Raw genomic sequence first — 15,996 nt, forward strand, 5'->3', positions numbered from 1 at the left:
ATATCAGATGTATGGCTGTCTTGCTGACCATATCTCCTACCAGCTTCCCTGCTCATTTACTAGATTCTCATTACCTCTACTTTCTGCTTGTTCCTTAAATGGGCCAAGTCCACCTGAGCTCAGGCAGGACGATTGCACTTGCTAGTCCTTCTCCTTGGGGCTTTCTTCCCCCAGATCTTTTCACGACTGCCTTCTGGTCTCTCAGGTCTCAAATGCCATCTTTGCTAATCATCCTGTCTAAAATAGGCACCTCCTCTTCATGGTTTCTTTATTCCATGACCCTACTGGACTGTTTGAGAATATTTGTGTATTGGGCATCTCCCATCTGTAGAAAGTAAACTGTGAGGAGGACAGAGACTTTGTTATCCTTGTTTTCCAGTATGGCCAACAACTAGCAGAGTCCCTGACCCATAGTAAGTGCCAAGAGCCTGGCATCCAGCAGGTTTTCTGATGACCCAATAGGGGTTTTTCTCCATTTGACAGTGGATGCCTAGCTTAGCTAGGGTGCAGAGTTCTGGAATTCCAATGGTTGTGTATCCTGTATTGGCAGGAGGAAATGGGGAAGGCAGCCCCCTGCTCCAGCATGAACGAATAATACCTCAGTGGAAGACGGCAGAAAGCCCCACGAAAGAAAAGGTAAGACACAAAATATCTCATTTTCAGAGCAGGAGCCAACAAGCCCATTCTGGGAGGTGTGGGGCCACCTTCTCTACTTTCCTGGAAGCCCAGGAAAGTTCTGGTAGTTCTGTTTCTGGCCTACTCTATCCTCTCTGTGCATTGGTTTTGAAAATCCCAGATGGGATTTTCCTTCATCATGTGACAAACTTTTAGAAAACTTCCAGATGCTATTAGTTGAGGAAATGAAAATTATTAATGCTGACACAAGCTAAGTGCAAATGTGTGTCACAAAAATCACTAGCTCTCAAATGGAATTGATTAAATATTGTCACTGTTATTTTTGCTCTATATAATACATGCTTCACTTTATTGATGAAATAATGTACTTGGAGAGAAAAATAATAATTCAAGCTATTTTTAAGAGGCAGGGAAGGATCTAGTACCAAGGAATATATCTTATAATGCAATAGGCTTCTTGGGCCATGACACCAGCAAAATGCACGGGTTTTAATCAAGGGGAGGGAACAAGACAGAAAGTATTATCCTGTCATGCAAAGAGGACCTGTACATCTAGGATATTCTTTGTGGTTCTGGTCTTTATAGTTCAAGTGAGTCATGAAAGAGCTAGAAAGGAAGACATGATTGCTGTGTGCCAGCTATGGGACCTTCTACTTTCTGAAGTTCAGATTCCTTATTTATAAAATAGAGCTTAGAGGGGATAGGAAGAAAGAGGACTGGGGAGAGGGGATAGTTAATAAGGTCCTTTGGGGCTCAAAGGGTCCATGATTTATTGGGCAGCATATAAAAGCAAGATTATAGTAGGAGAGAGTGGAGAAAGAGCTGTGTCAGGAAAGATTTCAGACTCTGTGGCTTATGATTTTGGAAAAGAGGGAGACATGCCTGGAATCCTTGAGGTTATGGCTAGAGTAGTACAGATATGTCCAAAAATGCTTCAATTTGAATTTTTTAAGGGAACTTCCAGCAAAAAATTTAGGAGAAATGAAAGTAACATTTTATCCTAAAGACAACAAGAGCACAGAATTCATTTCATCAAAAAGTAGGAAGGCTGAAAATAGCTTCAGGAAAAATCTAGACAGATTGATGGATGGCCATCCTAGAGCAGGTTATTTTTAAAAAATTAGGGTCTTGGGTAGTCCAACATATCCATTATTACTCAAGGAATGGATCCGATAGTTTCTGTAGAGGTTCTTTGTTCTTTCCAGATGTAGGATGCCCGGCATCCTCAGGAAGGGCTGAGAAACAAAGTGGAGCTCCAATTCCTGTCTTTATTCCTAGCCGTGGTCTGCCCAGAATCTGGGTCATTGTAGTTGGTAGGAATACTGAGCACACTGCCTAGTGCCGTAACTATCTGTTGAATGAACGAACGAATGAATGTCAGAGAGAGATAGTAGAAGTTAGGTTTCACGCAGACCTCTTATTCTCATTTATGTAATTAATCTATTTATCAAACATTAATTGAATGTTCACCGTATACTAAATATTGTACTAGATCTTAAGGGGGATGCACATACGTGGGACAGATTTCTGATACTCTGTGGAGCTGGTAACCTATCTAATCTACCCCAAACCTTTCCCTGTGGGATGTATAAACAGCGGGTCAGGCCGCTGCCTCCTTGGAAGTGATGTTGCCCCTTCCTAGCACAGAGTGGAGTTGCAAGGGAAAGCTGAGTAAGGCTGAACAGGGAAGTGCCTAGATCTTGGTAGAGCTGTTTCATTGTTGTGCTTGAAGTGTCCTGGAAACAGGGAGCAGCATATTTTAAGTATCAGGGTCTGAGCATCTTCCACACCAGAGAGAAATATTTTTAGATTACCCACTTATAAATATTTGTACTCATGTTGCAGCTTGTGTCTTTCTGACGGAGGGGTGGCAGTGCTTTGATGTGTGTCAACTTTCCTTTCTTGTGTGGGCTGTCACATTGCCATCCACTCCTTGAATGAGGGAATTGCTCTGTCACTGTGTGCTTTTCCTCAAATGCCCACTTGGGACTATGTTCCTGATACCTCATGTCACTGGGCAGGGTCCTTGCTCTGGAACATCCCAGAGTAAAGTAGCAAGGGTTCAGCAACCAGGGTAGATGTTATCAGAGCTGAATCAGGACATCAGAAACAGACATGTGGATCCCTTAGTGAAAGTTATTGGGCAAACAACCACCTAACTTCCTCTCCTCATGGTTTTGAAATGTCCCTTTTTAAGAGAAGTCAGTAGGATGAATTAGTACAAAAAATAGTGAAGAACACAGTTGCCCAAGCTTCCTGGATCAAAACGTTCAGATCTCATTGGAGCCCTTGGTAGCCTGAATGTCTCAGGGATGCCCAGTGCCCAGGACCCTAATGGGAAGTGTATCTGGAGCCAAATAAAAGGATTGTGCTTGGAAGAGGAAGGCCCCCAACCAGAGGTGGCAAAGCAGTGGGCCCACTTTCTCCAATGCAGTAACTAAGCTTTGGAGTCAATCTTAAAGGGATAGATGCCCCACTGTAGTGAGAGCTTCTGTGGACTGAAAAAGACTTAAAGAGTTTATCAGTTCCTTGGTTCCACGTTAAAGAACATGGATCTAAAACACACCAAAGTATTGATCCTGTTTTTAATATGTTTAAATATGCAAACATCTCATTTCAAATAAATAATTTTTCCCTTCGAAATAAGTTCAACCATCTTAAGTTGAATTGTTGAAGCATGGAAGTAAGTTTATTATGATTCGGATTTTTAATTTCTTTGAAATTTCCCTCAATAATAAGCTAAAAAGAGATGAAAAGTCCATTACTTAGAATATAAAGGCAATTCTAAAAACATGGAAAGATACACAAAGAAAAGAAAATTAACCCAGCATCTTACTGCTGAGAGGTCACTAGGGTAATGTTTGGATTTATTTTTTTCCACAAAAGTTTTTAAATAAAACATACGGTGTTGTTTTGAGCCTTTGTGTGGTGAATAATTATCATGTATACTTTCTTGATAGATTAAAAATTATTTGAAGTCATCATTTTTAATGATGGTTGAATATTTTGTCACATGATTTATCATCATTTAACTATTCTCATATTTTTGGACATTCAAGTTGTATTTCACTAGTCATTATTACAAGTAATGAGCATCCCTATGTATAAACCTTTGCCCATGCTTCCATTTGTTCTCTTTAGATAGAGTTTTATATTACTGAGTCAGAGGGTCTACGCATTTAAAAACTCTTAGTCCATCTGTCAACTTATTTTCTAGTGCTTTGATATCATTTTAAATTTTTACTGGTAGGATATGAGGGTGCCTGTTTTTCAGTATTGCTCTACTACATTGTGGTTTTTGGGTTTTAAAAAATATTTGTCGCTGTAAAAGTTATCTTTAAAAAATTTTGTTTTTTGGTGGGGAGCAGGTACCAGTGATGTTGAACATGTTTTTCATGCGTATTGATCATCGTATGATATCTTAAGTGATCTCTTCTGGGTGTATTGCTTATTTGGTCATCTGTAAGCTTTTCTTATATGTAAAATGTATCTTCTTTTGGACCTTTAAAACTTTATTTATTTTTTTAAGTTTATTTATTTTTTTATTTGAAAGAGAGAAAGAGAGAGAGGGAGAGTATGAGCCAGGAAGAGGGGAGGAGGCAGAGGGGGACACAGACTCCCCGCCGAGCAGGGAGTCCTATGTGAGGCTCAATCCCAGGACCCCAGGATCATGACCTGAGCCAAAGGCACACACTTAACCCAGTGATCCACCCAGGTGCCCCAGACCTATGAAACTTTAGTTAGAGGTTCTTCTAGGTATCTCCTCTGAAATGCTTGGGGATATCCAAACTGGGAGCCAAAATGAAATAAAATAAGAACTTACTATGAAGAGGGTTCTCCTGGTATCTTAGATAACAGCCAACATGCAACAGGAGTTTTCTGTGTGCAGGAACTATGACAAATCACTGACAGTTACTGTGTCACTTTATCCCTACAAGATTCCCATAAAGCTGACTGTTATTATCTCTATTTTATAAATGAGCAAATTGAGCTGTAGGAAGGTTCAGTAACATGTGCAGGCTCACACAGCGACAGACAGCACTTGAGTCCAGAACTGACCACACAGAAAATTTACTGTTGAAGATCTTGTTGTCGAGTGTTTGCCAGACCTACAAGAAAGCACTTATATCACATTTTAGCTTCTTTTCTCTGTGTTTGAGGACAAGGCAGATGGGGGAGGGGAACTGGGTCCTTTGGGGATTGAAGTCATTTCATGTTTGGGCTGGAAATGCAATTGACCCTTTCTCGTTCACTTCCTGTGGATCAATGTCAGAGCACTGTGCTATATCCTATGCCTGTCCCTGGAGCCTCGTCCCCTGCTTTAAGGAACTGACATTCTTTTGTTGTTGCTTCTAGCATCCACTCAAAGCTGAACTCAGGATAACAGCCGAGGGGCAAGAGCTGATCCTGGACTTGGAAAAGAATGAGTAAGTGGACTCCTCCTTTGTCTCCAATGAAACAATTCACTTCCCTGTCAATGCAGGATGCAGGTGCCACTGTTTTGGAAGGACACAGTTTGTAAAGTGACCCAAGCTCTTAATCTGTGCTTCCTTTGCGGGGAGAGTCTTGCAAAGACAGCATATCCACAGTCTCTTGACTTGCTGTGGAATTTCTGGACCATTTAACGTCTTTCTTGAATTTCCTCTGGCTGTATTTCCGGGGCCTCCACTAGTTCACTGCAGGCAAACAGGGGTGTGTGTGTGTGTGTGTGTGTGTGTACACGCGCGCGCGCCCGCGGTGTAATGAAGGGAGGGGCGGACTGGGGGACTTTGGCAGCTGACTTACTAGCTCCAGCAAGGCGCAAGGCAGGAAGTGAAGGAGATTAGAGGAAAATAGCAGAAAGCAGAGGGGCAGGGTGGAGTGTTGTGGGATTTGGCACCTCAAAAGCGGGCTGCTCCATCTGTTCTGGGTCAGCTAAGTCTCAGATTCAGCCAATAAGGGCATGGTCAGCAGTCCCCCGGCTGCATCAGGCTGATTCTTCCATCTTCCTAACCTCATTCATCTCGGGTGGCTGCCTGGCTCAGGAATACTTCCACATTGATTTGCCATCAAGCACAGTTGTATCTTGATTCATGTTATTGAGCAGGTGAATAGACATAATGCATGGCCATTCCTTGGCCATTCCCGATCTGCTTGGCCGTGGGAGAGCTCTCCTTACTTGGCTGGGGGATGCTGAGGCCTCTGGTATTTTCCCACTAACTGGTTCTGCCTCACTACCCTCGGAGATAAGGCTGCATAGCTCAGAAACTGCATGCCTCCTCTTGGCAGCCTCTGGAGTCCCCTGGAAGCAGATGAGTAATCAGACGCATCACTGCCAAGAAAGGGATGGATAGGGACCTTCCCGTATCTGGAAGGATGGGAATGGCTGCTAAGCTTGGGTGGAAAGCAAGAATATAAATTATTCCAAATTTGGGCTTTTGGATACTTGCAAAGAAGTTTTGGAAGTATGGTCAAAGTATGCCTTAAGCAGCATGGACAGTAAAGGGCTTCATCTGCATCTCTCCTCTGCCTCCAGTATATGGTGGCCTCCAGGAAGCTGGAAAGATGGGCATCTCAATCATTTTTGCTACTTTCCTCCTAACAGTGAAACCACCCCAAGAATGGGATCCTTTTGTCCCATTTCCCTGGGACAGACTTGGCTGGCTATGTCCCCAGAGGGGTTAGACCCTACCTGCTTGGGATTTCTCCTTGTGTTGTAAAATTCCTCTGGTCCTGCAGAGACCCTTAGAGGGTTTCTTCTTATTGGTCTCTCAGGAACCTGCTTTAGTTTCCCATGGCCCCAGCCTTGTAGCTCCGATCTGAATGTGCCATCACCACCTGAGCTGAATCCATCCTATTTGGTCTCAGGTGGTCCATTTGACCCTTAAGCTTCCTCTGGGTGCTCCAAGTGATGGGTGGGTGGGTGGGTGAGGGGTGTCATGGGTAAATGGGATCCCAGGACTCATCCTTCCCTCAAGTTTTGGAACCTGTGCAGGAGGCCATAGGAAGTTAGAACAGGAAGCTGTCTTAGAAAACACTAGGTGTGACAATCTTCTGTGTGGTTGTAGAAACTTTGAATCAGAGAGAGTTAGGCAGGCAGCTAAGATCACACAGCCAGTAAACGAGAGATGTGAGAGACTAGGATCATTTATGTTCTTGGCTTGGGTCTGGAGGCACAGAAACTCAGGATCAGCTCACTAGCTGTGTAATCTGGGGCACATTGCTGCAAATTGTGGAAGCTCAGCATCCTCATCTATAAAATGAGAATAGTACTAATTTCATAGGGTGGTCGTGCGTGAAGCAGCGTGCACAGGTGCTTACAGCGCACATAGTGAGTGATCCGCTACCGTGGTGACTTTGATTGTTCCACCTGAGAGCTTCCAGAGGAGAGCCCTCGTGCAGTTCTCTTGTCTGCTGCTCCAGGCAGCTCTTTCGTCTCCCAGTGAGCTGCGGGAGGCTGGATGTGGTTCCTGGCTTCCTTGAGTTGGCAGAAGGCAGGAGACTTGACAAAAATGGAAGCAGCAGAGCCAAGCAATATGACCTCATCAGGTATCCCTGGGGGACGGCTTCCTGCTATTTTCGTCCAAACTGGGCTTTTTGTTTTTGAACACGTGTTAGCAAGCGGAACTTGAACTGCACACGACTTCCTATTGTATTTATTTCCCAAAACCTTCTCATTCATGGTGCTTATGAGTCCGCGGATTCAAATCCGCTCGGGGGATGGGGGGGGGAAGGGGAGGGATGCTTTTCTGATTTTTCAAATTGCCGTTGTTAAAGTTTTTGTAATCCCATGTTATTTCAAGGGAAGCTAGGCCCTGTGCCAGGTGCCTTCTCAAGCTCTGGTTCTTAATTTCCTCAACGGATTTATACATCGTTATTCATCTGTTATGCATCTGTAGCATTGTTGGCAGCAGTGTCACTACTGGGGACATGGCTGTGACTAGAACACAGCCCTTATGTGTTCTTCTGCCCTTTGGAGCTTATATTCTCATGGCAGGAACAGTAAACGGATAAGCAAGTGAACTGTCAAACGTCCAGAGACAAGCAGTATGGAGGAAACCAAGTAGGGGGTGAAGGGAGGGGTCTGGAGGGAGGTGCTTTTCAGAATGGTGGTCAGGAAAGGCCTTGGTGGTGAATTGATACTGGAGTCAAGACCTGAAGGAGGTGAGGAAGTGAGCCACGTAGATGGCTAAGAGACAGCAACTCCAAGGAGAAGCAACAGCAAGTGCAAAGCTCCTGATAGGTTATGAAGTTTGCCTTTCTTCGCTGCCCTTCCCCTACCCCCCACCATACATTTCCCCTTATATGGGATTCTCAGGCCTCTCAGGGCAAGGGCTTCTGGGACTGTGAGGGAAGGGAGAGAACATTTCTAATTTACTTTTCATCATCTCGAGGTGTCTGGCCTTCTCCCATCAAGTCAAAGCCCACGTGCTAATGCATGGCCCAAAATAGCAGTGAGCAGGCATTTAATGGAATTCGCACATAGAGAGATTGCCAAGAATGGTGAGGATGGAAGAGCAGGAGGATGGGCCAGGAGAACGGGCATGTAGTAAATGGGCCTTCAGCTCAGGAGGCAGACACCCCAAGTTATCTTAATTCAATAGTGTGACAGCTGGCAGCCTTTTCCTGCTGTGAAGCAACTCAGAATAAATGGATGGCATTCCCATGGGAGACGCATGCCCTTCATTGAGTGCAGGTGAAAAGGAGTGGTATTGTGGGGCTCATCTCAATGTGGCTTTCATGTGTGACGGTCCTAGGTTCAGATCCTGGCTCTGCCACTTACTAGCTGTATGTTCTCTTAAGTCTCGGTTCCTTATCTGGAATATAAAGATAGCCCATGCCATGAGCCATGCGGAGGATGAAGTGAGATGGCATGTGGAAAGCCAGCACGCTGCCTGGGTTATATTCCATACTCAGTAACTGGCAGCTACTGTTATGTCTTGTTTACGATTTTTTAACTGCAAAAGTAATACATGCTCATTGTAAAACATGTAGCAATACCAAAATATGGTAAGTAAAAGAGTGAAAGTCTCCTCCCTTCAAGAAGAATCCATTGTCAACAGTTTGGTGGGCATACTCTGGACCTTTTCTACGTGTGTGAGAACACACACATAGATACTCATAAACACAATTGACAGAAGCTCAGGTACGTGGCTCTTGTAGGGGAGGGAGGAGCAAAAGTGAGATTATATATATATATATATAGAGTTCCATACTTGTTTTTTAAGACTCAACTGTATATCTGAAGGTAGTATCTTACTCTGATAAAAGTGTTTATTATGTTGCTGTACATTTAGTCACACACATACATGTAATTTGCAAATTTAGGTGCACAGCTGTTATTAGGAGGGCCTTATTTGTGATTGAGGCAGTGTGGTATGTGGAGAAAGTACTGAGCTCAGAGACAGGTGATATAGAAGTGATCAACAAGCTAACCTGGGTTTCCTGGGTCTCAACTTTCTCATCTATAAAATTGGGATTTTGTCCCTGTTGGGCTCTAAGAGCTTTTTCTTGCACTGCCTATTTAAAGGATGTGGTGTAAGTAGAAAAATGGAAAAGAACTCCCTACCTCAGGAAGTTTGCTCTCCAGTTATAGAGACCTCCTTGAAAATAGGGCACTGGGATAAAGGCAAGTGCCTCAAAACCATAGACCTTGAAGTTGAGGATGAACTGCTAGCTCAGGACTCACCATTTAGGCAACATAAACACGGGAAGGGAAATGACAGGGAAGAAATTATAGGCTGCTATTTCCACAGCCCACAGATTTGAGGCATAAATCCATAATATTTTTTCAGCATGTAATTTTCCCCATGCCCTGAGGACTGCCTCATCAACCCAAAAGCTACACTGGACAAAATTTGTTTGCTGAAATCAAATGGAATCTTCCTTAGCTGTAAAGCGTCTAGGGAGATGAACACCTCCAGGAAATGTAGGGTCTGGCTCACTCCCTTCTCGTTTCTGTACTTTTTCCCAAGGAGGGCCCATTGAACTGTTCAGTCAGCCTGCTGGGTGCTCATTGGGCTGCATTACTTGAGGACAAGATCACTAGGTTACAAGGTCACCTTCAAAGGCACACAAGCAGCTCAGCCAGTGGGCACTCTGCCCAGAGGACCTTTGGCCATGCACTTTTCTCTGCTGGTCTCTTGAGCACATTCTGGAACTCTTAATTTCCTCGGCATACTGTCCTTCCTTGAGTCCAAATGATGATAAGATTCAGATTTTGGCTTGGGAAAGAGAGAGCTATCGTTCAGTCTCACCCGATTTGTTGTGCTCCAGCCCAGCTAGCTAAAGGGAGATCCTGTTTGCATGAGTCTAACTAATAAGAGTGGACATTTGTTTTCTTGTGTGTGTATGCCTACCTCCAGGCCTCATAGACAACAGAGTTTGGTCCTTTAGAGGCTCAGTGATTGTCGTGACCACCATTACTTTTGATGTTAATCTCTCCTCCTCTCTAATTTCTTATTAGTCCTTCAGAAAGGTCCCTGAGAAGGAGACTGCTCTTGTTGTCCTGGAAATCAGGCGACAACCTGGAAAATCAACAGTCATTCAATGCTAATGGAGTGATCTAGTGCCCTAACTTTCTCCTTTTTCCCTCAGTTCTTTGAATTGTATAGTACTAGAGGACTGGAGAAGGAGAGAATTAGCAGGCAGGAAAGGAGTTTTTTTCTAGCAAGAGACAGGCTGGGTTAGTTACCACCTCCTAGTGCTGCACTTTCCCAGGAAGCCTGGTAGAAATATGTAGCTGATCCAGAGCATAATCCTGAATACACCCAAGCCATGGCGCTCTCTGCCACCTCCACCTTCCCAGCTTCCTCTTGAGTTGGGAGTAGACTTTACATCTTATCTAGGATAAAGGACAGCTCTGTTTGACCCTCTCTTGTCAGGAGCTTCATTTGTTGTTAGCAAAATTCAATTTCCTGGATCAAAGAGAGGCTTAAGAAAGGCTTAGATGCTATCCCAATGCTCTTGGTAAACCATGCTTCACTGAGTTGCATTTAAATGAGTCAACAGACATATGGGTTACATTTCACTTAAAATACACATGGCTTAAGAAATTAGAGGATATCATTCTTTAACCAAGTATTTGGCAGACCTAAAGTATTCAAAATGTTTTTCCAAACTCGGCACGCAGCTGGGCTCCCCATTCCCTGCAGCAGAGATAGTATAACCCAAGGAGCCGGTGCCGAGGAAATGGTTGAGTGGATGGGTGGGGACACCAGAATTTGATGAGAGCCACCTGTGGGTGTCTGAAATTTTCTTCAAAGACTTTCTCAAGCATCCAGAACTGAATTAACCCTGCCGTGTTGACTCTGAGGCAGTGAATGCATAAGCGGTTACAAATTCCAAGCACTGTGCTAGACACCTTGCCCCAGAGACACCTAATGGTCCTGTCTGAGATGTAGTTTCCAATATAGCTTTGTAGACTGCAATTGATTTTATCTACTGTTTCCACGTTGTCCAGAAACCCTGGAGTTGCAGACCAAATGGACTGCTAGCCAATCTGATGTGATCTTTTTGCAAGCCAAATTCTTGCATAAGTAGGGTCTTTATTATTTCTAAATCACTGGAGATGTGATATTTCTATCTTAGAAGCCCTTGCATAAATTGAGTTTCAGTAATTAAGAGTGCTGATCTGAAGGGATGCACCTATACAGTTGACAGAAGAGAGTATCAGAGAGTGTCTGAAATTGAAATAACCTAGATGTGTTGATTTTGAAGGCCGTGAGCACATAAACTCGAAACACCATTATCCATAGAGTAGAACAGGCTCAGGCTTTGGTGCCAGAGCCTCAGTTCCAGGCACTGACACTTCCTGGTTAGGTGCCAGAGCCTCAGTTCCAGGCACTGACACTTCCTGGTTGGGAAGTCACAGGCCTTCTGAATATTTCTTCCATCTGTATTCATAATAACACTTGTTCCTTAGTGAGCATGTACTGAGAGCCAGTTACTATGCAGAGGCACTTTGCATACTGTTTTATGTAATCCTCATGGCAACCCTTGGAAGGAGGTATTACCGTTATTCACATTTTATAAATGAGGAAACTCAAGTGTTAATTACTTAAGTAATTAACCCAATGTCGGACAGAGCCAGGAGTCAAACTCAGATCTGTTTCTTACTATATTCTCCACATGCATAGAAAATAAATAGTAATACCTTCATTGCAGGGTGGGCTGGGTTGAAAACTGAGACATGAGAATATGCTACCTTATATGGCAAAAGAATTTTGTAAATATGATTAAGTTAAGGATCTTGAGGAGGGGAGATTATCCTGAGTTATCTAGGTGGTTCCTCAGTTAAATCACAAATATATGTTAAAAGGGAGGCAGTGTGACTTGATCACAGACAGGAGAAGGCAGTATGACCATGGAGGCAGAGACCGGAGTGATGTGACCACAAGCCATGGAATGCAGGCAGCTATTGGGAGCGGGAGGCAAGGAATGGCATCTCTCAGCAGGAGTGCAGTCCTGCTAACACCTTGATTTTGGCTTAGTAAAATTGTCATTCTTCTGGCCTCCAGAACCGAGAGAGACTAATTTCCTGTTGTTTAAAGCCATAGGTTTAGGTAATAAATAGCAATCACAGAGAACAAAAACAGAGGGCTCTGAGGTTTTGTGGTAACGTATTAGGAGGTGCTCAGTACAATGCCCAGCATATAACAATAGATTTCAATACACACTAACTTTTATTAATGCAAAATCAAGAACAAATGTTATCTGAAGGGTCTTGGTAATCCATAGCATTGCATGTGACCCCTGTGACTGTCTTTAAGCATGAAGTAACAAGAGAAAAACATAGTGAAAAACAGTGTGTGGTTGTTGCTTATCAGGGTTTCCTTTTTTTTTTTAAATATTTTATTTATTCATGAGAGACAGAGAGAGAGAGAGAGAGAGAGGCAGAGAACACAGGCAGAGGGAGAAGCAGGCTCCATGCAGGGAGCCTGATGTGGGACTCGATCCTGGGACTCTAGGATCATGCCCTCTGCCAAAGGCAGGCGCTAAACCGCTGTGCCACCCAGGGATCCCCTTATCAGGGTTTCCTAAGTTCTGGTCATGTTCTCTGGTGCTCAGTCTGCCTTCAGATGACATCGTTCTGAGGAATGATGGTCAGATATTAATAATGATATCAACAATCATGTTAATTATAGCTATTACCATGTCGAAGATGCCTACAGAGTAGACACTGTTCTGAGGTCTCTAGGTGGTTCATCTAAGTGAATCCTCACAACTCTGAGGTGGAGGTACCTGTATTGGCCTTATTCAGCAGACATGGACCGTGAGCAATGTGAGTTGCTCAAGGGCCTCTGGGTGGGAAGGGAAGAGCCAGGATGTGGGAGCTAGATCTGTTTGACTCCAAAACCCAGGTTCTGTATGTGGCTTCTCAGATGCCTTTTCCTTGCTCAGTATACTCTGTCTTGGTTAGAACTAGCATTATCCCCATTCTACCCTCCCTCTTTCCTTTCCTTCTAACTCTCCTAGGACCTGATTAGGATCTGGATTTCAGTGTACAGCAGTAGTGTCATCCAGGTGGATCTGGATTCAGAATCTGGCTCCTCGCACCCACTGGGGATGTAACCTTTGGCAAGTTTCTTCACCTTTGTGAATCTGCTTCCTCATACACTTGATAGGGCTAATAATAGTGGCCACCCTGCTGGGTGTTGTGTGAACTCGATAACGTGATGCTCCTAAAGAACGTACACTGTCCCTGGTGCACCACAAAGTGCAATAAATAGTCACTATTATTTGTGTTTTGCAGGATCGGAAAAACAGTTAAGAATGAAGTAAGAGGGAATTCCCCTGTGTTGGTTTCCAAATGTAATTTGGAAGGGTTGATCTTAAAACCCATTGCCACTGAGAGGAAATTCACTCCTACTCTCCAGCCATGGCACGTTTGACCTCACTGTATCTCCCAAATACAGCTTTGCAGGGTTCTCCAGCCAGCCAGACTGTACCTCTTTTCTGTGCCCAGCCGCTCCCTTGGCAAGGCCCTGAACTGTCCGATAAGGAGGTCAGGATTCCGGCTCTATCTCCTTCCAGGGATCCACAGCCAGGGCTGCGTATGTAGCCAGGAAGGATGTCCATGGTTTTCTTTTGTCTCAAGCTTATTTCTCCTGGCGGCCCTTCAGCAGGAGCTCGGGGTAAAATGAATGGGAGGAAGCTGTCAGTTGGCCTTAGACGGACCCTTGTCAGAGCAAAGGGAAGCAGCACACTTGGAGGAAGTCAGGAGTTGATTCTTGAACTTGAGGATCCCTTCACCATCAGGTTGTTTACCTTAAGATAACGATAGCCGGCATCCAGTGTGTGAGCATTTACTCTGAACCTACTATTTTATATAGGTTTGGGTTTTTTTTAACTGTAAATTTCCATGTAAACTTACTCAAATGGGGTTATACTATACCCTCAGTTTTATGCATGTTTTTTCACGTGGAAATATAGCATGGACAAACATCACATCGTTTTCAGAATTTTACATAAGAAATGTTTGGAGTGTTTGAAAAATTTGTTAATAAGATTCTAGAAAAAATTACACAAGTACAAGAGTTTCATAGTAAATGAGATTATACCTTATATGCTACTCTGTAATTTGCTTTTTTATTATTTACCTTCAATATCTTTCCGCGTTAGCATATTTATGGGTCTGTCTCATTCTTTTTAATGGTCACCTAGGATTCCACTAAATGGATGGGTCAAAATTTATTAATTTCCCTATTAGTGGAGAGTTAGGTTTCCAGTTTCTTGCTATTACAAATCCTGCTGCAGTAATCAGCTGACACATTATCTTTAAGAACATTTGCAAGCATTTCTGTGGGCTTGATACTTACAGATAGAGTTGCAAGGTCACTTAGCATATATGTTTAAAACGGTTTCAGTTTTTATCAGCTATACCTCTTACTCCACAGCTTCTGCCCCCAAGGGCTGAACCATTTTACAGTCATACAGCAGAATGTGAGAGCATATGATAGACACATTTCCATGTAAATTGCTCAGGTGATTTTTTTTATGTGACAATTTTTAATGGCTGTATAATATTACATTTTATGTGCATGCTGTAATTAACTTGGAAAATTTCCTATAATGAAAAATTATCAAATGCATGCAGAGGTAGAATAAAATAATGAATCCCCATATACCCATCATCCAGATTCAGTAATAATAAAGATGCCATGAGTAATGTAATTACTCCATATTGATGGACATTCAAGCTATTTCTTTTCCTCCTCCTCCTCCTCCTCTTCCTCCTCCTCTTCCTCTTCTTCTTCTTCTTCTTCTTCTTCTTCTTCTTCTTCTTCTTCTTCTTCTTCTTCTTCTTCTTCTTCTCATTTTTAACAGTGTTGAAGTGAACACTCTTATATTCTTTGGAAGGTACTTCTAGAGGATCACCTTCTAGGTTTCAATCACTGCATCAGGGTATTTCACGTGGAACACACGGATAAAGGCACTTTGCTTTTGGCTTTTTTCTAAGTTACATCCTCAAGCCCTTGTGGAGCGAACTTGTTTTCACACACCGATGGGTTGATATTTTTAAAAAAGATTTTTTAAATTTATTTATTCATGAGAGACACAGAGAGAAAGACAGAGACACAGGCAGTCCTCGCAGGGAGCCTGATGTGGGACTCGATCCCCATCCCAGGATCACACCCTGAGCCAAAGGCAGCTGCTCAACTGGTGAGCCACCCAGGTGTCCTGATGGGTTGATTTTTGAGCTTGGATACACACTCTTTAAGCCCAACTTTCCTGCCATTTTTAAAAACAGCTTTATTGATCTATAACTCATATACTATAAAGTTTATCCACTTAAAATATTCAATTGAGTGTTTTATAGAGTTGTGTAACCCCACATGTTCTAGTTTTTGAATATTTCATCACTCCAAAAAAGAAACCATTAGCAGTTTTATGGATTGAATGTGTCCTCCAAATTCATATGTGAAGTTCTAACCCCCAGGATTTCAGAATGACCTTATCTGAAAATAGAATCATTGTGAATTTAATCAGTTAAGATGAGATCATACTGGATTAAGGTGGGCCCCTAATCCAACATGACTGGTGTTCTTATAAAAAGGGGAAATTTGGCCACAGACATGCACATAGTGAGAACATTGTGTGAAGATTAGATCATGCTGCCAAAAGCCAAGGAATACCAGAAGCTGGAAGAGAGGCCTGGAGCAGATCCTTCCCTGGTATTTTCAGAGGAAGCATGGCTCAGCCAACCCCTTGATCTTAAACTTCTAGCCTCCAGAACTGTGAGATAACAAATCTGTTTTTTAAACCATTCAGTTTGTGGTACTTTGTGAATGCAGCCCTAGCAAACTAATGTGAGTAGGCACTCCTCATTCTCCCACACCCCCATCGGCAATAAGCAACCACTAATCTACTTCTGTTTCT

The 15,996-nt window shown here is 43.2% G+C and overlaps 1 protein-coding gene across 1 annotated transcript in view; it reads left to right on the top strand.

Annotated features, from left to right (window-relative positions):
- Positions 1-15,996, top strand: part of ADAM19 (ADAM metallopeptidase domain 19) — an 83,270-nt gene that overhangs the window by 2,256 nt on the left and 65,018 nt on the right. Inside the window, exons 2-3 of the mRNA XM_038534916.1 lie at positions 551-636; positions 4,993-5,063. Coding sequence (XP_038390844.1) covers positions 551-636; positions 4,993-5,063 — 157 coding nt within the window. The remainder of the gene's footprint in view (positions 1-550; positions 637-4,992; positions 5,064-15,996) is intronic.

Source organism: Canis lupus, chromosome 4 (genome assembly GCF_011100685.1).
Source record: "Canis lupus familiaris isolate Mischka breed German Shepherd chromosome 4, alternate assembly UU_Cfam_GSD_1.0, whole genome shotgun sequence".
Taxonomy (NCBI): Eukaryota; Metazoa; Chordata; class Mammalia; order Carnivora; family Canidae; genus Canis; species Canis lupus.